This window comes from Bombina bombina, chromosome 6, assembly GCF_027579735.1.
Source record: "Bombina bombina isolate aBomBom1 chromosome 6, aBomBom1.pri, whole genome shotgun sequence".
Taxonomy (NCBI): domain Eukaryota; kingdom Metazoa; phylum Chordata; class Amphibia; order Anura; family Bombinatoridae; genus Bombina; species Bombina bombina.
In genome coordinates, this window is record NC_069504.1 from 658524511 (window position 1) to 658549724 (window position 25214).

The 25214-nt window shown below is 36.2% G+C and overlaps 1 protein-coding gene across 2 annotated transcripts in view; it reads left to right on the forward strand.

Moving 5' to 3' along the window:
• The window catches only part of LOC128663407 (RNA polymerase II elongation factor ELL), a 209879-nt gene that overhangs the window by 139098 nt on the left and 45567 nt on the right, over window positions 1-25214 (forward strand). For both annotated transcript variants that reach the window (XM_053717722.1, XM_053717723.1), the window contains exons 5-7: window positions 15615-15874; window positions 19087-19202; window positions 21748-21862. In XM_053717722.1, the coding sequence (XP_053573697.1) occupies window positions 15615-15874; window positions 19087-19202; window positions 21748-21862 (491 nt within the window). The remainder of the gene's footprint in view (window positions 1-15614; window positions 15875-19086; window positions 19203-21747; window positions 21863-25214) is intronic.

Here is a 25214-nt window from a genome sequence, read left to right on the forward strand (position 1 = left end):
TTTCTTCTGGAAATTATTACTTTGTGGAAGGATAGATAGATGATAGATTGATAGATATATATATAGATAGTGAATAGAGAGAACTTTTTTGTTAATCAAAATAGGGATCAGAGTTATCTTCAGTGCTAACTCAGAATTGTACAGTGTTACATTTCTCGTTCAGTCCTCAACAGACTGGTTAAAAAAAAAAAAGTTGAAATCAATGTCAAATTTGGAACTGGTTGAAAAAGTCAAGGCTGCACACTGTCATGTATTTTGTGTTATCTGCAGTGAGAATGGAACTGCCTTAGCAGCAGTGTGGGATCTGTATTATATTTCATTCCCGTAGGAATATTTTAGTGTGCTACATTGGGGTTTTAGCTGACTGCAGCTGCTTTCTGAGAATTAACTAACAAGCCCCTAGCTGACAATGCCTTCTATAACCTTGCAGATTTGCTAATTATTCTTCCAAGGTCCAATTAGCTTATTTTAACCCTTTAAAATAATCACTATTGGCAGGTATTCATTTTTAATATATTCTTTTGAATAGGGGTGATATAAAAAATATAACAGTGTAGTGTTGCAAAGGACACTTTTGCTTTGGAATTCACTGCTGGTCAAAACATTAAATAAGTAAATCTGGTCTCTTGCTGATGATATGTAATAACAAACAATAAAAAGACCCTATAATAATAGCTAAGCTACCCCCTATAAACTGAAATCCCAATCACTTCAAAAATAGATATAAAAACACAGAAAAAAGGAGCTCTAAAAATAAGCAGCTATATGTGAGATCAAAGGTATGTCTAAAACAACAAATCTATGAGGTTATTATGAAATAACAAATCTATAAAGAGCAAAAATAAAATATGCAAATATAAAATCTTATAACAATTTATTAATAACAACAATAAATGCAACCACCGGTGGTATATGAAAATAAAATGATATGGCCTCAAAAATAGACCATAGAAGATAAAAGTCCCAAAAAAGTTAAGGTACCAAATTTCCAAAAATATATTCTAGAACGATTAAATTTTATGAATCATGGTTCAGATGATATCCTATGTTGAATTCCCAAACTTTAGGCCAGTTCCATATAGGGAGCAAAGAGGATAAAGATGGGTAAATAATCTGCTGTATAATGCAACTAAGTAAGATACACTTAACTACGATACTTTGCGTTTTGGGGTCCTCTGAGTCCGTGACTATCTCTTCTCTGGAATCTGAAATCCTTGTTGATTTCTCCGCTTTTAAAGATTTGTGGCTTGGCTACCCTTAGATACAGAATCCGGTATACAACCTCTCAAGATGCTAACGTTCTCTGTTCCAGGTCACGTGTTCTGGTCACGTGTTATGATTCACCAATTGGAAGAGCGGATTGCCGGGTTTGCAGAAGATGATCCATATGTGGAAAGTATCCATAGTTTCAAAGTAAATGTATCCAATACTTTTTGCTTCCAACTCGTCAGAGCGCTCTGATCCAAGTATTAGAAACGGCTTAACATCATCTACGCGTTTCAGCTTTAAAGCCTTTTTCAAGATGGGACTTCTCTTACCCATACTCCCCTATATATCTACCAATTTCTTAATTGATGTTCTTCCTTCCTTTGATTCTTAACGGTGTATTAATTTATTTTATCAATATCTTGGAGGTTTCCGTGGAGCCAATGAACTTGCAGTATTCCATCATCGTGCAAAGTACAAACCTGAATAGTCCATATTAAATATTAATTGTAAAAGGCAACTTAATTAGAAGTGAGCTTATTTCGATACATAAAACAATTTATAAAACAATTTGTATGACATTTAAAACTACCTAATATATATATTTAAATAGTGTATATACATATACAAAGTAGATTTTTTAAATAGATTTTGCAGTAGATAAAATTAAGGTGGGAAAAAACATTCTTACTTCACCTAGTGAAAATAATAAATTAATACATAAATAAAGTGAAAACTAATAATAATAAAAATAAATATACATAAGTTATATTAACAAACTTACACCTAGATTACGAGTTTTGCGTTAGAGGCTGTGCGGTGTTAACGAGCAGTTTATGCTCACCGCTCACTTACAGACAGCGCTGGTATTACGGGCTTTTATAAACCAGACAAGAAGTGAGCATTGAGCAAAATTTTGCTCATTACCGCACTCCAATACCAGCGCTGCTTACATTAGCGGTGAGCTGGTGTAACGTGCTTGTGCACGATTTCCCCATAATAATCAACGGGGAGAGCCGGCTGAAAAAAAGTCTAACACCTGCAATAAAGCAGCGTAAAACTCCTTAATGCAGCCCCATTGATTCCTATGGGGAAATAAAATTTATGTCTACACCTAACACCCTAACATGAACCCCGAGTCTAAACACCCCTAATCTAACACTTATTAACCCCTAATCTGCCGCCGCTGACACCTACATTATATTATTAACCCCTAATCTGCTGCCCCAAACATAGCCGACACCTACATTATATTTATTAACCCCTAATCTGCCTTCCCCAATGTTGCCGCAACCTACCTACACTTCTTAACCCCTAATCTGCCATCCCTAACATCGCCGCCATCTACCTACATTTATTAACCCCTAAACCTAAGTCTAACCCTAACCCCCACTAACTTAAATATAATTTAAATAAATCTAAATAAAATTACTATAATTAACTAAATCATTCCTATTTAAAACTGAATACTTACCCATAAAGTAAACCCTAAGCTAGCTCCAATATAACGAATAGTTACATTGTATCTAGCTTAGGGTTTATTTTTATTTTACAGGCAAGTTTGTATTTCTTTTAACTAGGTAGTAAGTTATTAAATAGTTATTAACTATTTAATAACTACCTAGTTAAAATAAAGACAAATTTACCTGTAAAATAAAACCTAACCTAAATTACACTAACACCTAACACTACACTATAATTAAATGAATTCCCTAAATTAAATACAATTAAATACAATTAAATAAAATTAGCTAAAGTACCAAAAAAACAAACACTAAATTACAGAAAATAATAAACAAATTACAAGATTTTTAAACTAATTACACCTAATCTAATCCCCCTAACAAAATAAAAAAGCCCACCCAAAATAAAAAAAGACCTACCCTACACTAAATTACAAAAAGCCCTTAAAAGGGCCTTTTGCAGGGCATTGCCCCAAAGTAATCAGTTCTTTTACCTGTAAAAAAAAATTACAAATCCCCCCCCAACATTAAAACCCACCACCCACACAACCAACCCTGCTCTAAAACCCACCCAATACCCTCTTAAAAAACCTAACACTAACCCCTTGAAGATCAACTTACCGGGAGAAGTCTTCATCCAACCGGGCTGAAGTCCTCAACGAAGCCGGGAGAAGTCTTCATCCAAGCCAGGCGAAGTTGTCCTCCAGACGGGCAGAAGTCTTCATCCAGACGGCATCTTCTATCTTCATCCATCCGGCACAGGTCCATCTTCAAGACATCTGGCGCGGAGCATCCTCTTCCAATGAAGCCTTCTTACTAAATGACGGTTCCTTTAAGTGACGTCATCCAAGATGGCGTCGCTTCAATTCTGATTGCCTGATAGAATTCTATCAGCCAATCAGAATTAAGGTAGAAAAAATCCTATTGGCTGATGCAAATTTTTTCTACCTTAATTCCGATTGGCTGATAGAATTCTATCAGCCAATCGGAATTGAAGGTACACCATCTTGGATGACGTCACTTAAAGGAACCGTCATTTAGTAAGAAGACTTCGTTGGAAGAGGATGCCCCACGCCGGATGTCTTGAAGATGGACCCGCTCTGCGCTGGATGGATGAAGATAGAAGATGCCGTCTGGATGAAGACTTCTGCCCGTCTGGAGGACCACTTTGCCCGGCTTGGATGAAGACTTCTCCCGGCTTCGTTGATGACTTTGGCCCGGTTGGATGAAGACTTCTCCCGGTAAGGTGATCTTCAAGGGGTTAGTGTTAGGTTTTTTTAAGGGGGTATTGGGTGGGTTTCAGAGTAGGGTTGGTTGTGTGGGTGGTGGGTTTTAATGTTGGGGGGGATTTGTAATTTTTTTTACAGGTAAAAGAGCTGGTTACTTTGGGGCAATGCCCCGCAAAAGGCCCTTTTAAGGGCTATTTGTAATTTAGTGTAGGGTAGGGCTTTTTTTATTTTGGGGGGGCTTTTTTATTTTGTTAGGGGGATTAGATTAGGTATAATTAGTTTAAAAACTTGTAATTTGTTTATTATTTTCTGTAATTTAGTGTTTGTTTGTTTTTGTACGTTAGCTAATTTTATTTAATTGTATTTAATTTAGGGAATTAATTTAATTATAGTGTAGTGTTAGGTGTTAGTGTAATTTAGGTTTGATTTTATTTTACAGGTAAATTTGTCTTTATTTTAACTAGGTAGTTATTAAATAGTTAATAACTATTTAGTAACTATTCTACCTAGTTAAAATAAATACAAACTTGCCTGTAAATAAAAATAAACCCTAAGCTAGCTACAATGTAACTATTAGTTATATTGTAGCTAGCTTAGGGTTTATTTTCTAGGTATTTAGTTTTAAATAGGAATAATTTAGTTAATGATAGTTATTTTTATTTAGATTTATTTAAATTATATTTAAGTTAGGGGGTGTTAGGGTTAGGGTTGGACTTAGATTGAGGGGTTTAATAACTTTAATATAGTGGCGGCGACGTTGGGGGCAGCAGATTAGGGGTTAATAAATGTAGGTAGGTGTCGGCGATGTTAGGGACGGCAGATTAGGGGTTAATAATATTTAACTAGTGATGCGGGACTGCGGCGGTTTAGGGGTTAATATATTTATTATAGTGGTGGTGATGTCCGGTTTGGCAGATTAGGGGTTAAAAATTTTATTTTAGTGTTTGCAATGTGGGGGGGGCCTTGGTATAGGGGTTAATAGGTAGTTTATGGGTGTTAGTGTACTTTTTAGCACTTTAGTAAAGAGTTTTATGCTACGGCGTTGTAGTGTAAAACTCTTAACTACTGACTTTAAAATGTGGTACCAGCCTTGACAGGAGAGGGTCTACCGCTCACTTTTTGTCAGACTTGTAATACCGGCGCTATGCAAGTCCCATTGAAAAAAGAGTATACGCAATTTGCGTAAATGGATTTGCGGTATTTCCAAGTCTGGCCAAAAAAGTGAGCGGTACACCTGTACCTGCAAGACTCGTAATACCAGCGGGCGTTAAAAAGCAGCGTTAGGACCGGCCAACGCTGCTTTTTAAGCCTAACGCACAACTCATAATCTAGCCGTTATTTAACTAAAGTTTTTCTAATTTCCTTTTGCTAAATAATAATTAGTGAAGAAAGTATGATTCCCCCTGTTTTATTATTATTAATCATTCCATAATGGAATTTAAATCAAACTCAACATTAAGTCCTAATGGTTCTAAACTCTTAAATAAGAAAATTAATTCTGCTTCTGCCCTTCTCCACCTCTTATGTCACCTTTAATTTTTCTTAAACCCCAATATTTAAAGCCCCTTGTACTCTGATTATGACAATTTTTAAAATGATGGAATAACAAATGTCCCTCAAAGCCATGCTCTATATTAAGAAGATGTTCCCGTATTCTATCTTTCAGGGGGCAGGACGCCTCTCCCAAATACTGTTTTTGACATGGGCACTGTGCTAAGTAAACCACATTCTTGTCTGTGCACCTAATGCATTCCCCTATCTCATATTCTTTGTTCGTTGTACTTGATACTACCCTTTTTATTTTATTACTAAAACTGCACGTTTTTCATCCTATGCATCTGCCTCTGTATATGTGGTGTTGGGCTTATTCGGCACACTCGGTGCTAAAATGGTCTTTCAATTCTTAGCCTTTTTTAAAGACTGTATCAGGTCTGTCTGAAAGAAGTTCCCCCATAAGTGTATCTTACTTAGTTGCATTATACAGCAGATTCTTTACCCATCCTACAGTGTCACAGTGAGGGGCGGACTCAGTAGGAGCAACAGTGTTCATGCGAAGCAAGAGTTACACTCCATTGGGAGTAACTAATTTTAACTATTTGATACTTGTATCAACTAAGACCCTTACACCTAGATTTAGAGTTTTGTGGCCAAAGGTGTGCGTTAGCTACGCGTCTTTTTTTCTAGCGCTGCTTCTAAACAACGCTGGTATTTAGAATTCTCTGAAGGGCTGCTTTAGGCTCCAAAAAGGGAGCGTAGAGCATAATTTACCGCCACTTCAACTCTCAATACCAGCGTTGCTTACGATAGCGGCTAGCTGGAAAAACATGCTCGTGCACGATTCCCCCATAGGAAACAATGGGGCAGTTTGGGCTGAAAAAAAACCTAACACCTGCAAAAAAGCAGCGTTAAGCTCCTAACGTAGCCCATTGTTTCCTATGGGGAAACAGTTTCTAAGTCTGCACCTAACACCCTAACATGAACCCCGAGTCTAAACACCCCTAACCTTACACTTATTAACCCCTAATCTGCCACCCCCGCTATTGCTGACACCTGCATTATATTATTAACCCCTATTCTGCCGCTCCGTACACCGCCGCAACCTGCATTATAGCTATGTACCCCTAATCTGCTGTCCCTAACATCTCCGACACCTTTATTATATTTATTACCCCCTAATCTGCCCCCCCCAATGTCGCCGCTACCTACCTATACTTATTAACCCCTAATCTGCCGCTCCATACACCGCCGCAACCTACATTATCCCTATGTACCCCTAATCTGCTGCCCCTAACATCGCCGACCCCTATATTATATTTATTAACCCCTAATCTGCCCCCCCAACATCTCCGCTACCTTACCTACACTTATTAACCCCTAATCTGCCGATAAGACCTCGCCGCTACTCTAAAGTACACTAACACCCATAAACTACCTATGTACCCCTAAACCGAGGTCCCCCCACATCGCTGCCACTATAATAAATATTTTTAACCCCTAATCTGCCGACCGCACATCGCCGCAACCTACATTATCCCTATGAACCACTAATCTGCTGCCCTTAACATCGCCGACACCTACATAATATTTATTAACCCCTAATTTGCCCCCCCCAACATCTCCGCTACCTTACCTACACTTATTAACCCCTAATCTGCCGACCAGACCTCGCCGCTACTCTAATAAATGTATTAACCCCTAAAGCTAAGTCTAACCCTAACACCCCCCTAAGTTAAATATAATTTTAATCTAACGAAATAAATTAAATCTTATTAACTAAAGTCTTCCTATTTAAAGCTAAATACTTACCTGTAAAATAAACCCTAATATAGCTACAATATAACAAATAATTATATTGTAGCTATTTTAGGATTTATATTTATTTTACAGGCAACTTTGTAATTATTTTAACTAGCTACAATAGCTATTAAATAGTTATTTACTATTTAATAGCTACCTAGTTAAAATAATTACAAAATTACCTGTAAAATAAATCCTAACCTAAGTTACAATTAAACCTAACACTACACTATCAATAAATAAATTAAATCAATTAACTACAATTACCTACAATTAAATAAACTAAACTAAATTACAAAAAAAAACAAACACTAAATTACAAAAAATAAAAAAGATTACAAGAATTTTAAGCTAATTACACCTACTCTTAGCCTCCTAATAAAAAAACAAAGCCCCCCAAAATAAAAAAAATTCCTTACCCTAATCTAAATTTAAAAAGTTAACAGCTCTATTATCTTATCAGCCCTTAAAAGGGCTTTTTGCGGGGCATGCCCCAAAGAAATCAGCTCTTTTGCCTGTAAAAAAACCCACAATACCACCCCCCAACATTACAACCCACCACCCACATACCCCTACTCTAACCCAAACCCCCTTAAATAAACCTAACACTACCCCCCTGAAGATCTCCCTACCTTGAGTCGTCTTCACCCAGCCGGGCACCGATGGACCAAAAGAAGACATCCGGAGCGGCAGAAGTCTTCATCCTATCCGGGCAGAAGAGGACATCCGGACCGGTAGAGATCTTTATCCAAGCGGCATCTTCTATCTTCATCCATCCGGAGCGGAGCGGAGCCATCTTCTTCCAGCCGACGCGGATCCATCCTTCTTCCACTGATCGGAACAGCCAATAGAATGCAAGCTCAATCTGATTGGCTGATTGGATCAGCCAATCCGATTGAACTTGAATTTGATTGGCTGATTCAATCAGTCAATCAGATTTTTCCTACCTTAATTCCGATTGGCTGATAGAATCCTATCAGCCAATCGGAATTCGAGGGACGTCATCTTGGATGACGTCATTTAAAGGAACCTTCATTCGGCAAGTAGGCGTCGTGGAAGAAGGATGGATCCGTGTCGGCCGGAAGAAGATGGCTCCGCTCTGCTCCGGATGGATGAAGATAGAAAATGCCGCTTATATGAAGATGTCTACCGGTCCGGATGTCCTCTTCTGCCCGGATAGGATGAAGACTTCTGCCGCTCCGGATGTCTTCTTTTGGTCCATCGGTGCCCAGCTGGGTGAAGACGACTCAAGGTAGGGAGATCTTCAGGGGGGTAGTGTTAGGTTTATTTAAGGGGGGTTTGGGTTAGAGTAGGGGTATGTGGGGTGGTGGGTTGTAATGTTGGGGGGTGGTATTGTGTTTTTTTTTACAGGCAAAAGAGCTGATTTCTTTGGGCTGGTAAGGTAATAGAGCTGTTAACTTTTTTTTAATTTAGATTAGGGTAGGGATTTTTTTTTATTTTGGGGGCTTTGTTATTTTATTAGGGGGCTAAGAGTAGGTGTAATTAGCTTAAAATTCTTGTAATCTTTTTTTATTTTTTGTAATTTAGTGTTTGTTTTTGTAATTTAGTTTAGTTTATTTAATTGTAGGTAATTGTAGTTAATTGATTTAATTTATTTATTGATAGTGTAGTGTTAGGTTTAATTGTAACTTAGGTTAGGATTTATTTTACAGGTAATTTTGTAATTATTTTAACTAGGTAGCTATTAAATAGTAAATAACTATTTAATAGCTATTGTAGCTAGTTAAAATAATTACAAAGTTGCCTGTAAAATAAATATAAATCCTAAAATAGCTACAATATAATTATTCGTTATATTGTAGCTATATTAGGGTTTATTTGGCAGGTAAGTATTTAGCTTTAAATAGGAAGACTTTAGTTAATAAGATTTAATTTATTTCGTTAGATTAAAATTATATTTAACTTAGGGGGGTGTTAGGTTTAGGGTTAGACTTAGCTTTAGGGGTTAATACATTTATTAGAGTAGCGGCGAGGTCCGGTCGGCAGATTAGGGGTTAATAAGTGTAGGTAAGGTAGCGGCGACGTGGGGGGGGGGGGCAGATTAGGGGTTAATAAATATTATGTAGGTGTCGGCGATGTTAAGGGCAGCAGATTAGTGGTTCATAGGGATAATGTAGGTTGCGGCGATGTGCGGTCGGCAGATTAGGGGTTAAAAATATTTATTATAGTGGCGGCGATGTGAGGGGACCTCGGTTTAGGGGTACATAGGTAGTTTATGGGTGTTAGTGTACTTTAGAGCACAGTAGTTAAGAGCTTTATAAACCGGCATTAGCCCATAAAGCTCTTAACTACTGACTTTTTTCTGCGGCTGGAGTCTTGTCGGTAGAGGGTCTAATGCTCACTTCAGCCAAGACTCTAAATACCGGTGTTAGGAAGATCCCATTGAAAAGATAGGATACGCAATTGGCGTAAGGGGATCTGCGGTATGGAAAAGTCGCGGCTGGAAAGTGAGCGTTAGACCCTTTCCTGGCTGACTCTAAATACCAGCGGGCGGTAAAAAGCAGCGTTAGGACCCCTTAACGCCGCTTTTGACGGCTACCGCAGAACTCTAAATCTAGGCGTTAGTGACTTCATGTCCTGGCCTTTATTTTAATGTTTTAAAATATTTTTAATACATATTTGTTAAGTTATAAGTGAAATGTTCCTGGGAAGTTTTGGCTTTGCCCAGTAGCCTATATCAGGTTTGCATGAAAAGAGGAGTTTTTATCTAGCTCCTGAAAAGTGTGAGTGTTGGTCTATATCACTGTTGTAAATTTGCATCATAGAGTATTATGCTATGTTTGCTTTTTTCTTTTGAGTTGGGATTATACCAAAAAAGCAAAGCATCCAGACACTGAGTTGCTGAGCCTGGCAGTTGATATTTATGACTGCCTGTTTACTTTTAATAGCACCATTGTTTTGTTTTTTTTCTTCTTTTTTTGAAATCACTACTTCACTGGAAATATAAAAGTCAAGTGGTACCACATATGCTTTATCACATTTATTCTATTTTTTTTTTTAAATTGCATGCTTTATCTGAATCATGAAACTTTCATTTTAAATCTAATGCCCCTCTAAGGTTACAGCAAAGGTAACCTCTTTGTTCATTGTGCAAGGTAAATATTAATTTACATATGTGACATTGACCTATAATCCAAATCTATTCTCAACATTAACCATATGAATGCCATTTGTATTTTAGCATGATGGGCATACTTAAAAAGTCACACCAGGACCCCAACATCTACAAAGGGCATGTTTTTATTTTAATATTTGATTCTAAGTCACACTCACACTGACGTGTTTGTCACTTACAGTACTTTCTTCTTCATAACTGGGTTTTAAAACAGCATCACTCAATCATGACTTCCATATGATGCTATTGCAATCCATTTCCTTCCACACCACTGCTAAACTATCTGAATGCATAGTGTATTTTGGGATGATGGGCAGACTGGGCTCAATTTTTCTATCGCTATATGGTAATTTTTTAAATTTTAACATGCATTGTTTTTTACAATAATTATTTATATAGTTTGTTCAAGAACTGTTTTCATTTTGATGTGTTCTTAAAACAAATTGATGACTACAAGTTTCAATTGAATGGACTTTTTCAACAGAATTGTAAAATAACTGAAACTGTAAAGCGTGAACCCTCTGCTATGCAACATTGTATCTGCCTAGGTCGCCTTCAAACTAGACTGTGCATTTGTGATAGGGTTTTATAGGACACACACGCTCATGCACGCTAAGCTCAAACACTGTCATGAGAGTGCTTGTGCATATTTATTAAACTTTTAAACTGTAATGCACCTTTGTGACTGCGAGTTCAGTAATGTAGGTGCAAGCACTTGCAAAGATGTCTAAAATGATTAAGTGTCTTGAAGTGCTGAATTTAAAAGTCAAAACTGTCCTAGATAAGTTGTTGAATAGTGACCTGATTGTAATCACCTAAGAACTTTTCAACCTCATAGGAAAAATAGAGCATTTAGTGAGGTTCCAAAAACACATTTGCAGGTAGGGGAAAGAGCTGAAAGCATGCTCTTGTTATAGCCTCCAGTTCTGAGAATTAGAAAATCCACCATTATGAGGGCCAAATTACATGAAAAGGGCCAAAATAAAAAATGAAAGTACAGGTAGCCCTCGTTTGTCGCCGTTTCACAATAACGTCTGTTCCAAGTGGTTTGCCATTCATTCGCTTTCTTTAAGGGTCAGTACAGTGAACTGTAAGAAAAATTGCTATCATGCATATAAACAGTAGTAACATATTAAAAATATTTTTTTTATGCTGGCCTTTTTAATATTGAAGCTAACTGGAAGTGTATGGTAAAAAAAGGTTAAAGATGTTCTTTTTATTTGCAGCAAAGAAACAAAAAAAAAAAAGACTGCTCAATGGCTGATAAACAGAACTCCCCCTGCCTTACTGATCAATAGTGACACTATTAATTTCATTAATTTCAGGGCTTTACCTATAATATAATATTACATATTGGTGGGCCCTGTGGGTAGAGGCCAGTTGTGGGCTGGGACTTGTTAATTTAGCCCTGCCCAGTCACCAGCATTATTTGTGCATGATACAGGCCCACCTTGCCCTGCCTCTCACTGCCTTTTTGTGTCTATGAGCCAGGTTTAGGGTTTGGCCTTGTAAACAAGCTAAATGCCCTTTTAAGGACAATGCCCATACAAATGCCCTTTTCAGGGCAATTGGTAGCTTAGGTTTTTTAGATAGTTTTTTTTATTTTGTGGGTTTGGGGGGTGGGAGTTTGTAATGTTAGTGGGTCTTTGTCATTTTTTTCAGGTAAAAGAGCTGTTTAACTTAGGGCAATGCCCTACAAAAGGCCCTTTTAAGGGCTATTGGTAGTTTATTCTAAATTAGTTTTTTTATTTTGGGGTGTTTTTTTTTTAAAATGGGTATTAGAATAGGAATAATTTGTATTATTTTTGATAATTTGTTTGTTATTTTGTGTAATGGATTTTTGTTTGTTTTTCCTTTTGGCAATGTACATACAAATGCCCTTTTCAGGGCAATGGGTAGATTAGGTTTTACTTTATTTTTATTTTGTGGGTTTGGGGGGTGTGGGTGGAGGTTTGTATACTGTTAGGGGGTGTTTGTTTTGTTTTGTAGCAAAAGAGTTGTTAACTTTAGGGCAATGCCCTACAAAAGGCCCTTTTGAGGGCCCCCAAAAGGCCCTTTTAAGGGTCCTTGGTAGTTTATTATAGATTAGGTTTTTTTTGGTTTTTTTGTTGTTGTTTTTTTTAAATGGTGTTAGAATAGGAATAATTTTTATTGTTTTGTATAATGTCGTTTGTTATTTTTTTGTAATAGTACGTTTTTTTATTTTTTTGTAATTTTAGTGTTTTTTTATTTTTTGTAATGTTAGCTTTTAGTATAAGGCAGGTTAGGTTTTATTTCACAGGTAAGTTTGTATTTATTTTAACTAGGTAGTTAGTAAATAGTTAATAACTATTTACTAACTAGTTTACCTAGTTAAAATAAATACAAACTTTCTTGTGAAATAAAAATAAAACCTAAGCTAGCTACAATATAACTATTAGTTATATTGTAGCAAGCTTAGGTTTTATTTGTTGCATTTGTTAATTTCCCTATAGCGTGCATAACTCGTAATCTATCTGTAAGTAAATAATTGAGTTAAAATATTAAATGTGAGTCTATGTTAAGACAAGTGTATTTTGTGCCTCCTGTCTTCCTTTAAAAAACACTGGATTACCCGCAGGAGCTGTATTTCAACCTCATACCAAACCCCATGCCTACAGCCTCTCTACTCAGCCACCTATCTAGCTTAGACCACAGATCAGAGCCCACGTCTCTATAGCTACCCTGTCACTAATACCTACTGTACATCCAATCCCTAACCCTGCAGACCCTCTGTCAGCAACATACATCAGACCCTTTGCCCTGAAGCCTTCTGTTAGCAGAGGTTTCAAATTGATTTAGTGATGCAAATGAGATGTAATGTACTCGCAGAAATACGTACTCAGCCTTAGGTCCAGAAATATAGCAACATTTCATGTGAAATTCTAATGTCATACAAAGCTCTTGTATTTTTACAAAATCATTGATTTCCCCTATGTTTGGCTCTCAAAATATGATTATGTTGAATTGTAGAATTATTTAAAGGGACGTAATAATTAAACTTTCAGAATTCAGGTTGAGCACAGGTAAAATAGATAATTGGGAGGGTGTTAAAGCATAGAACAGATTATAGTAAACGTCCCTTTAACTAAATGTGGTGGCAATGAAGATAGTGTAAAATTTTTCACAAGTAAAAATATTAATAGTAAAGCTGTTGGTACAATATGCTTAGCTGTGTTTTATAGTTTACTGTATAATAAATAATATAAAGGTATCTTTATTTATATTTTAAAATATTCAAACATCCACTGTAATTTATGTACATATAGTGAGACACAATCAAAACCCCAGCTATATACATATAAAACATACCCTATGTTTGTATAAAAGAGGAGCTCAGTTTGACACCCTAATATTAGAAAAACAATACAGTGGCAGAAGCTGGAAACCCAAATATTTAGAGATACCTCCAGACTATGCACTAGGACCCCATTGCTAGAGATAGCACATCTTACTGCATCTGGCTCTTCTGGGAGCAGGGCGATTGCTTTGTGTGTGAAATCTGACACTCAGGCATAGAGCTGATTGACCAAACATTGTCCACACAGAGAGAAGCTCACTCTCAACAACGAGCAACCAGCTCAATAACTTTTTCTAGGGCGATTTACCACCTGGGTGCAGCTTCTTTTTAGCCTATTAATGCTCTGCACAGAGTAGAACTTTCCTGTAGTATATCAGTCTGATCCCGCCTATTAAAGTCAGTCCATCGCCAACATACTAGGCAATTCCTCTCTGAACAAACCACAGACAATCATGGCCAAACATTGTCACTGATCACAGATGATTAGATCAAACATGAAGGACATGATGAGGCGTGAATGCCCCAGAATGCAGTGCAGTAAAATAGAGCTTGCTCTATGAATTTTATTTGATTATTTGTAATTGTGTCGTACCATTAATAATACAAACACACAAATCTTTATTTATTTGCATCCAAGGCTCCAGTCACCTTAGCAGTGCCTATGTTAGCAAGAGTAGTGGCTTGTCATGTGCTTGTTAGGCCATTAGGGAATACACTTAGTCATTTCACCCCAGAAAGATCTCGGTGCAAATAGAAGCAATGGATACCTGGCAACATGCGTGTAATGTATATATACTCTTCTAGTGGACTACACATGGAACCTAGTGGTGAAACTCAGCTGACAGAGCCCGTCTGGCTCTGTATCATGCATATACAAGCATTTTGCTGACTACTATTGAGTACTCGTGCACAGTTGTTAAGGAGCACACTAGCAGTGCACACAGCAAGGAACAAATGAACCACCACTGGGCACAGGTTTAGCTGAACAAGACCAAAACACTCATTTTAAAAGAACAAAACTAGCTTTTTTGAATATTTTTACTTGCTCTTGAAAAAAGCAGTTTACCTTCTGAAACACATAAAGCATTTTAATTTTATGTGGCATTTTTGAATTAATCTGTTTCCAGATACAAAGCTGTAGTCTTGGATCGTTGTCTCTTCAAAATACTATATATGCTTTGGTTCCACTGCTGTCTGTATTTTCCTTTGGGTATAGTGTTGAGTCCCTAATGTGTTTCACTACTGTGAACAATTCATATCCAAGGTCACATGGATACAGTCCCTGCAGACAAAGTCCCTGGAAATATCAGCACTACTACAACTATGTGGTCTCAAAACACACATTTTGTATTCCTCATTTCATCTTCAATAACTTCCTCAATAACAGTTATAACCTGATCATTGTCATTGGTTTGTTAAATTCACTTTTGTTAAGAGTTAATACATTCAAAAAAAGAGAAAATTGTAGCAGCCAAAAACTTGCATAGTACTTTATTTTTACAGTCTGAGGAAATAATTCATAAAACAATAGACTAATATTATGGAAAGAGTCAGTATATGGTGTGCTAAAGCTAAAAGGTTTTGAATAAAAATAAACTGGTGTTTTCTGGTAGATTGGTATACTCATTGTACACTATCTGACAAGTTTGAAAAGGCCATTCTGACATACTGGATTAACCCCTTGTTTATTTACTTTTATCTTACTTAAAGCGACATTAAATATGTTGAGATTGGAATATATAATATTTAATTATATGCAGTAAAATAACTTAGCAATATACTTCCATTATTTATTTGTCTCTTTTTCCTGTAATTTAATTTTTAAAATTCCTAATAAAATTGGAAATGCTGACTCCAGGCATAACTGCTATATACCACGCAGTCAATTAATGCACACTCTAGTGACCAATTTATAACTGTCCCTTCCTCTTTGAAATAAAGAAAAATCTTGTTATTTTTTTCAGGCAAATGTGTTAAGATCTCAAGTAAGAACAGTTTGGAGATCACTAAGGAAGATTCTCCTTGCAATCGCCGTCCACCTGTGTTTTTAACTCCGGCAGCCAAGAAATGTAGCCGAGTTGGTGATGAACAAAGGCCACTTCAGGAATGGCTAATTCACATTTTGGCCTTGAGGCCTCACCGACAACAGGACATAATTCTCCGGCTGGAGAAATCTAACGCTGTTCCCAGAGAACAGACAGAGTTATTGTCCACATTGGATATGGTGTGTATAGCCACTTATGCACATTTTGTATTAACATTTAAGATTTAAAATATTTAAAAGTAATAACAAAACTGATAAAGCTATCAGAGTGATACCAATAAAAAAAAATACATGAGAAAGCTTATTCTGAAAGCTCACGAGGCAGCCCATTTGAATTTATGCAATATCTTAATCTTTGTTCCAAGTTCTTAAATGTACATTTTTTTTCAAGAACAACATAAACATATTTATTCTTAAACAATATTTTGTTTAGGTGATTGTGTATCAAAATTACAGAGCTACATTCCTAAATAGTACCATTTACACTCACTGGAATATAGCTTTCCTTTCCAAGACTGTTCAGAAGAAAACATGTTACGCTAACAATCATTTTACTGTAATATTGTGTATGTAATTGCATTGTCTATTTTGGTGTTAACATTTGAAGTCAGCCATTGAAGTCCTTAATGTATGTTTTTTTAGCACCGTTTTTCCTTTTATCACAAATTAAAGGGACAATGCAGCATATCTATAAAAAAATGACTGAAATCTTGCAATATTAGGAAATCCCACAAAATCACATTAAAGCAAAGTGTGAACTCAGCACTGATAATACCGTTTGGCTGTTTTTGCTTTTCTGCACAATGCATACGACAGTATAAACAGCAGCTGAAGGAAAACAGCTCACAGAGCACTTACTCTAGTGAGCTGAAGAAATTTTGAGGTAAAATATCTTCCTTTTTTTACATATTGGGCTAGATTACAAGTGAAGCGCTAATTTAACGTGCAACTGTAAAGGAGCAAATTTGCCCGTTTATGGGCACACGTTAAATATCCAGCCATTACAAGTGGCTGGTTAATGCTACTGCAAGCTTGTAGTAGCACTTTCCGCTAAGCGAACGTAACCAGAGGTCAGACCTCTAATTAGTTCAAAAAATGTCCCCAATTGCCCCCTAAACAAAGTGGACAGTTCCTTTATTTTAATTAAAATATGATCTTTTTTATTATTTAATAACTGCATGAAGCAGTTATAAGGGGTTAAAGTTAGGGGATGTAGGGTGTTAGAAAAAAAACGGCACTGAAAAGTGCCTTTACATTGTGATCTATGGGGACTGTGTTTTAAACGGTAATTATATATATGTATATGCTTATATACATATATATTTATGTGTTAATATGATAGACACAGCAAATAACCTAGCGCAGTGCAGGGGGTAAGTCACGCAGCATTGGGCAGCATATTTAAAATATGTATGTACATGAATATATACATATATTTATTTATGTGTTTATATGTGTATATAAGTATTGTAGATATCTTAAAAGGGAGTTAATGGTTGCTTAATATTATTTGAAACATAAACATATATTTTAAAATATATATTTATGTTTGAAATAATAGCAAGCAACTAATCCCTTTTAAGATATCTCCAATACTTTAATACACATATAAACACATAAATATATAGGTATATATTCATGTACATAAATATTATAAAAATGCTGCCCAGCTATGAGTTACCCCCTGCTCTGCGCTAGGTTCTTTGCCATGTCTATCGGCATGAGAACGAGGCTCTCATGAGCGCAAAGCTTCCATGCAATACGAAAGCGAGGTAGGGTTCGCATTGAGCTTTACTTGTAATACCAGTGCACATTTGCGTGCACTAGTATTACTGAGTGGAGCGCAAATATTGCGCTTGCGAAAGCGCAATTTTGCGCTCTCCTCGTAATTTAGCTCATTATGGGCAGTTGATATTTTATAGACAGCTTTTTACATATGCTGCATCACTTTCAAGTTATATGGGTACAATGCTTCTTTCATTTATAACTTTGACAGTCTTCTGCATAGTTTGCCTGTTAATAGATATCTTTATTTTATCTTTCATTTTCTTTGTGGATTTTCTGGTTGAAAGTGCAACAAATACCTCTCTTCTGTTTTTCTTTACAATATGGTGGGCTTTTCCTTACTTAGACAAGGTGAGAAAGAGTGAACATTAGTAATCTAATTCAAAATATTAGATACACGTATCACACAACACGCTTAACATTGTTGTTAAACACCCCAGGTTATAGGAATGTCATTATTGTAAAGGTTCCAGCAAAAACCTGAAACAACTTGCTAGTATGTAAATTGTAATTTCTACAAATGTCTATGCATACCTTTTCATTTAAGGATTTACATGTTTATCCAAATTGTACCGTGAGGAGGGTCATTTTAGGCAGCCAGCATTTTCATCCTGATATAAAATTCTGTATTTTATTTTGCTTAGTTTTGAAGTTTGAAATTGTGAGATAGATAGATAAATAAACAGATTATATACACATTGGGGCATTTTTATGATTGTGCGAGCGGACATGATCCGATATTGCGGATCATGTCCGCTGCACATTGATAAATGCCGACAGCATACGCTCTCGGCATTTATCATTGCACCAGCAGTTCTTTTGAACTGCTAGGTGTCAATCAACCCGATCGTATTCGATTGGGGGGGATTTCTGTCCGCCGCCTCAGAGCAGGCGGACAGGTTATGGAGCAGCGGTCTTTATGGAGCTTGATAAATATGCCCCTAAATGTGCAATTTGTGTCACCTTTTTATCTGGGTCAGGACATCATTCTTAACATGTTAACAATGAAAGCCCTTCCCATAAACATTAGATGATTAACCACTGAGATTTGTAAGAGGAACAGAAAATTAGATAAAATTGTAAGACCAATACAAAAGCACACTGCATAATTGGTAAAGAAAACTAAAGGGATACAAACATATTGATTTATTTTACAACTTATTATACACATCAGTTGAGATTTTGCCTAAAAATAGAGGGCAATTCTCAAGTTATAGAAAGTGGGATCACATATATTTTCAAAATTTTAATTCATTTAACTGTCATTAAAAAAAGGGGACATGAAATCCAAAAAAGTTTTCATAAGTCAGATCATACACTTCTTAGCAGCTTCCTAATTTACTTCCATTATCAAATTTGCTTTATTCTCTTGGTATTCTTTGTTGAAGAAGCAGAAATGCACTACTGGCAGTTAGCTGAAAGACAATGACAAGAGGCATATATGTGCAGCCACCAATCAGTAGCTTCTGAGCCTACCTAGGTATATTTTTCCACAAAGAATACAAAGAGAGCAACACAAATTTGATCATAGAGTTTACAAAGAGCTGTTTTTGTTTGTTTCTTTAAATACATTTTTTTAAATAATAAAATTTTTCTCACTTAATCAGGTGGGTCGATTTAACTCCAAAGATGGGAGCTACAGTCTTAAAGAGGAGCTTTATTACCAGGTACAGAAGGACTGGGTGGGATATACCCCAGAGGAAAAGCAGCATATTCTTTCAGGGTACGATACAACCTACATTATGTTATGTTATCATTAATAAGAGTGGTAATTATCCTCATTAATTTATTTTCCGTGATCTAGGGGAGTTGTCAGTAATTGCATATTCACTATCACCAAGATTACGAGTTTTGCGCTATACCGGGTGCGTAAAGAACGCAAAACAATTAGCGGTATCGCACTTTCCATAGCTCTGCTATTATGAGTTACTGAAAAACCTCCTTGTGCTATTCGTTATGGTGTGTTAAGCTCCATACCGCACAAAAGCCAAGGGCTGAGATTACGTGCTTGTGCATGCTTTCCCCCTTAGACATCAATGGGGAGAGAGTGTTAGAAAAAAAAAACTAACACCTGTGATCGCAAAATGGCAAATCCCCGTAACGCAATCCCCATTGATGTATTTGGGGAAAATAAAATTACGTTTAAACCTAACACTCTAACATAAACCCTTAGTCTAGACACCCCTAACCCACGGCCCTCGACATTGCCAACACTAAATAAAGTTATTAACCCCTAATCCACCGCTCCCCGACATCGCTGATGCTAAATAAGCCTATTAATCCCTAAACCGCCAGCCCCCCACATTGCAACTAATAAATAAACCTATTAAGCCCTAATCCGCTGCCTACTCACATCGCTACTACTATAATAAACCTTTTATCCCCTAAACCACCAGCCCCCCACATCGCCAACACTATAATAAAGTATTAACCCCTAAACTGCCAGCCCCCCACATTTCAACTAATAAACTTAACCTATTAACCCCTAAACCACCAGCCCCCCACATCGTAACTAATGAACTAAACCTATTAATCCCTAATGCAAAACACTAAATTAAACTATTACCCCTAAACCTAATACCCCCAACTTTAAATTAAAAGTTATAATATAACTATCTTAAAATAAATAAAAACTTACCTGTGAGATAAAAAAAAACCTAAGAATAAACTATAAATTAACCTAACATAACTATTCTAATAAAATAAACTGCCAATTAAAAATCCTAAATTACATGATTAAAAAAAAACTAACACTACGAAAAAATAAAAAACCTAAATGACAAATTTAAATAAACCTAATACTGCGAAAAAATTTAAAAACTCTTAACATTACAAAAAACACTAAAATTAAGAAAAATAAAAAACACTAAGATTACAAAAAAATAAAAAATAAATTATCCAAAATAATAAAAATTACACCTACTCTAATAGCCCTATAAAAACAAAAAAGCCCCCCAAAATAAAGACAGCTCCTAGCCTAACAATAAACTACCATAGCCCTTAAAAGTAAGTTAAACAGCTCTTTTACATTAAAAAAATACAAAGTCCCCCCTAAAAGTAAAACCCCCACCCAACCAACCCCCCAAAATAACAAAAAACAAAGTCTAAAAAAAAATCCTAAACTACCCATTGCCCCTAAAGGGGCATTTGGATGGGTATAGGCTGTAACGCAAGCATTTAAGCCGGACCGCACAACCTGTAATACGGCACTATGGAAAATCCTGCACTCAAATGTCATTTGAGTGCGGAATGGAGGGTTGCATTAAGGCTAAAATGCTTGCGGTATAGCTATACCGCAGTGACTTGTAATATGCGTTATCTGCCATTCCATGCACAATGGCCAATTTTTCAGCAGTATAGCCGTACCGCACCGTAACGCAAAACTTGTAATTTAGCCGTATAATATGTCATTTCAGTTAGCATGATTTAATTTCTACATGGATATTATTATAGATACCTATTAACCAAACTAGATGGTAACTCTAGGGGCGCAATATAAGAACAATAATAAAAACAAGGGTATAATATAATCTAAGGCGTAGCCCACAAATTAAACCTAATGATATAGAACATGTGATGATTATTATAGGTACACTAGCTTGCAGAGGTAGAGTTTAGTCTCCTTTTATTAGAAGACTATTACATTTGTACAATTTGAGGAAAGACCAGTGTAATAAGTGCAAGGTTAGACTTTTCACTATAAATGGTTAACATGTCAATAAGATGCATGGTAAAATGTGGTGGATTTGCAGCTTAGATCTAGAAATGTAATTGTTAGGTCTATATACTATGATGGTTTTTGGTCCAACTTGAAGGGCCTGTGTAAGACAACTGTGAGCTGAATTTTAGTTTAATCTGTAAAAGAGGGGCAGCATTAGGCTTTTCTAGGAAGGGTTCGATAAAACCAGTATATAATAGGCAGGTTATTCTGGAAGTTGCTGAATATGGAAAGGAACAGGATTAGAAAATAAAAATGCTTGATTAGGCCTTCTTAGAATAACTGTAAGTGTTAATATTATAATGCTTGGAAGTGAAACCTCCTATTTCTACATTATTTTCACATTTTGTCTTCTTTCCTCTTTACTAAGGACTGCTGCCAGTGGTCACAATTTTTCATGAGCAATTTAAGTTATAATTATATAACATGTTAAGCAAAAATAGGTTGTCCAAAATGTCCTATTAGTTTTGCCGGATATGATAGGTGTCGCTCAGGAATGGTGTTCATATATGAAAACCTGACTAATCTTATTGCAATTTTTTTTTTACAGGAAGGAGCAACAGATATCCTCATCACAGGCATTTCAGGCATCTCAAGCACTTTCTCAGAGATTGCACCAGGATCCCCCTTCTGGTTACACCAATACCAGAATCAAGCCTGACACTGTGAGTTTTACTTAAAAATGCTATTCTGAAATTCTGTGTTTCTTTTGATTGATAGAAACCAATTAGACTATTATGGTTATCTGGGATTCTGATTATCCTTTTGCCCCAGTTATGGTTTCAGAAAAAGGACATGGAGCTTTTAAGGCTTATTTGACCAGCTGGTATTCTTTTACTATTGTTTTGGCCTATAAGCTCAGGAAGAAATAACTAAATGTTAGGAGACAAATAATTCTTCTAGTTATATGGCTTCAACATGTGTCAGGTATATGAAGCCTATTTTGAGTCATGGCACCCATCTGGTCTTGACTATACAATTTACTATACAATTGCTAGGTTTTAGTAGCATGTTCATGAGGACAGCTTTCCTGATGACAAAGGCAAGGATGTATCTCTCTAGCTGTTACTGTATGGTTGCTTTAGTACTTATATGCCAATGAAAAATTAGTATTTAACAAATATGAGATAAAAGCTCTATAGCTATAAATTCTTAAAAATCAAAAAATCAATATCTTTGTATTTGAAATGATAAGATATGACACCCCACCCTTTTTATGAGTGTTTTATGCCTGGTCTGTTTCCTGACTTGTTATGGATAATTCTTTCACAAAAGACAGTGTATATTTTCTATACCTGAACCAAAGTCAGCACTAAATGTAGAGAAAGTGTCTACACAATCCAAATAAAACAATGCTGTATGCACAACAATTATATTACATTATATCATTTTAAACTACAGCAACTGATTTCTTTGTTTAGAAACTAAAAGCCTGCTGTAAAATGGATTTCATATACATAGATACAAGATACACCAAACACACAGGATTAAAGGCAGTTTACTGGGTGCAAGGCTTTTTTCTTAGACTTCATGGTGCCCTGGAAGACTTCATGGAGCTTATTTTTATGACTATCACATTCCTTAAATACCTCCACATCTTGCATTGCTTTTAGAAACGCCATTATTTTATCCATTTCCATCGGCTAGATTCTGAGTCTTGCGTTATGAGTAAAAAAGCAGCGTTAAGCCTCATAATGCTGCTTTTTTACTATCGCTGCTATTACGAGTCTTGCAGATTTAGGGGCAACGCACACTTTTTTGGTCGTACAAATTCTTACGCAAATTGCGTATAGTCTTTTTTTTCAATGGGACTTCCATAGCGCTGGTATTACAAGCTTGTCCTGGGAGGCCAAAAAGTGAGCAGTACAGCCTATCCCGTCAAGATTCGTACCGCATTTAAAAGTCAGTAGTTATGAGTTTTACACTACAAATATGTAGCATAAAACTCATAACTAAAGTGCTAAAAAGTACACTAACACCCATAAACTACCTATTAACCCCTAAACCGAAGCCCTCCCGCATCGCAAATTATTAACCCCTAATATGCCGCTCCCGACATCGCCACCACTAGAATATAAATATTAACCCCTAAACCACCGCACTCCCGCCTTGCAAACACTAGTTAAATATTATTAACCCCTAATCTGCCACCCATATCATCGCCGCCACCTACCTACAGTTATTAACCCCTAAACTGCCGCCCCAACGTCGCCACCACTATACTAAAGGTATTAACCCCTAAATCTAAGTCTAACCCTAACACCCCCTAACTTAAATATAATTAAAATAAATATAAATAAAAATTACTATCATTACCTAAATAATTCCTATTTAAAACTAAATACTTACCTGTAAAATAAACCCTAAGCTAGCTACAATATAACTAATAGTTACATTGTAGATAGCTTAGGGTTTATTTTTATTTCACAGCTAAGTTTGTATTTATTTTAACTAGGTAGAATAATTACTAAATAGTTATTAATTATTTAATAACTACTTAGCTAAAATAAATATGAATTGATCTGTAAAATAAAACCTAACTGTTACACTAACACCTAACCTAACCCTACAATTAAATAAATTCCCTAAATGAAATACAATTAGCTAAATTCAATACAATTAGCTAAATTCCAAAAAAAAAAAAACAGTAAATTACAGAAAATAAAAAACAAATTACAAGATCTTTAAACTAATTACACCTAATCTAATAGCCCTATCAAATAAACCCCCCCCCCAAATAAAATAAAAACCCCTACCCTAAACTACCAATAGCCCTTAAAAGGGCCTTTTGCAGGGCATTGCCCCAAAGAAATCAGCTCTTTTACCTGTGAAAAAAATACAAACAACCCCCCCAACAGTAAAACCCAACACCCACACAACCAACCCCCCAAATAAAACCCTAACTAAAAAAACCTAAGCTCCCCATTGCCCTGAAAAGGGCATTTAGATGGGCATTTCCTTTAAAAGGGTATTTAGCTCTATTGCAGCCCAAACCCCTAATCTAAAAATAAAACCCACCCAATACACCCTTAAAAAATCCTAACACTAACCCCCAAAGATCCACTTACAGTTTTGAAGAGCCGACATCCATCCTCAACGAAGCCAGGAAAAGTCTTCATCCAAGCGGCAAGATGTCCTCAACGAAGCCGGCAGAAGTGGTCCTCCAGACAGGCAGAAGTCTTCACCCAGACGACATCTTCTATCTTCATCCTTTCGACGCGGAGCAGCTCCACCTTCAAGACATCCGGCACGGAACATCCTCTTCAATCGACGGCTTCTTCTACAATGAAGGTTCCTTTAAATTACGTCATCCAAGATGGTGTCCCTTATATTCCGATTGGCTGATAGAATTCTATCAGCCAATCGGAATTAAGGTTGAAAAAATCCTATTGGCTGATGCAATCAGACAATATGATTGAACTTCAATCCTATTGGCTGATCCAATCAGACAATAGGATTGAGCTTGCATTCGTTGAGGATGGATGTCAGCTCTTCAAAACTGTAAGTGGATCTTCGGGGGTTAGTGTTAGGATTTTTTAACCCCTTAATGACCAGACCATTTTTCAATTTTCTTACCCTTAATGACAAAGGCTATTTTTACATTTCTGCTGTGTTTGTGTTTAGCTGTAATTTGCCTCTTACACATTTACTGTACCCACACATATTATATAACGTTTTTCTCGCCATTAAATGGACTTTCTAAAGATACCATTATTTTCATCATATCTTATAATTTCCTATAAAAAAAATATAAAATATGAGGAAAAAATTGAAAAAAAACACACTTTTTCTAACTTTGACCCCCAAAATCTGTTACACATCTACAATCACCAAAAAACACCTATGCTAAATAGTTTCTAAATTTTGTCCTGAGTTTAGAAATACCCAATGTTTACATGTTCTTTGCTTTTTTTTCAATTTATAGGGCCATAAATACAAGTAGCACTTTGCTATTTCCAAACCCCTTTTTTTCAAAATTAGCGCTAGTTACATTGGAACCCTGATATTTGTCAGGAA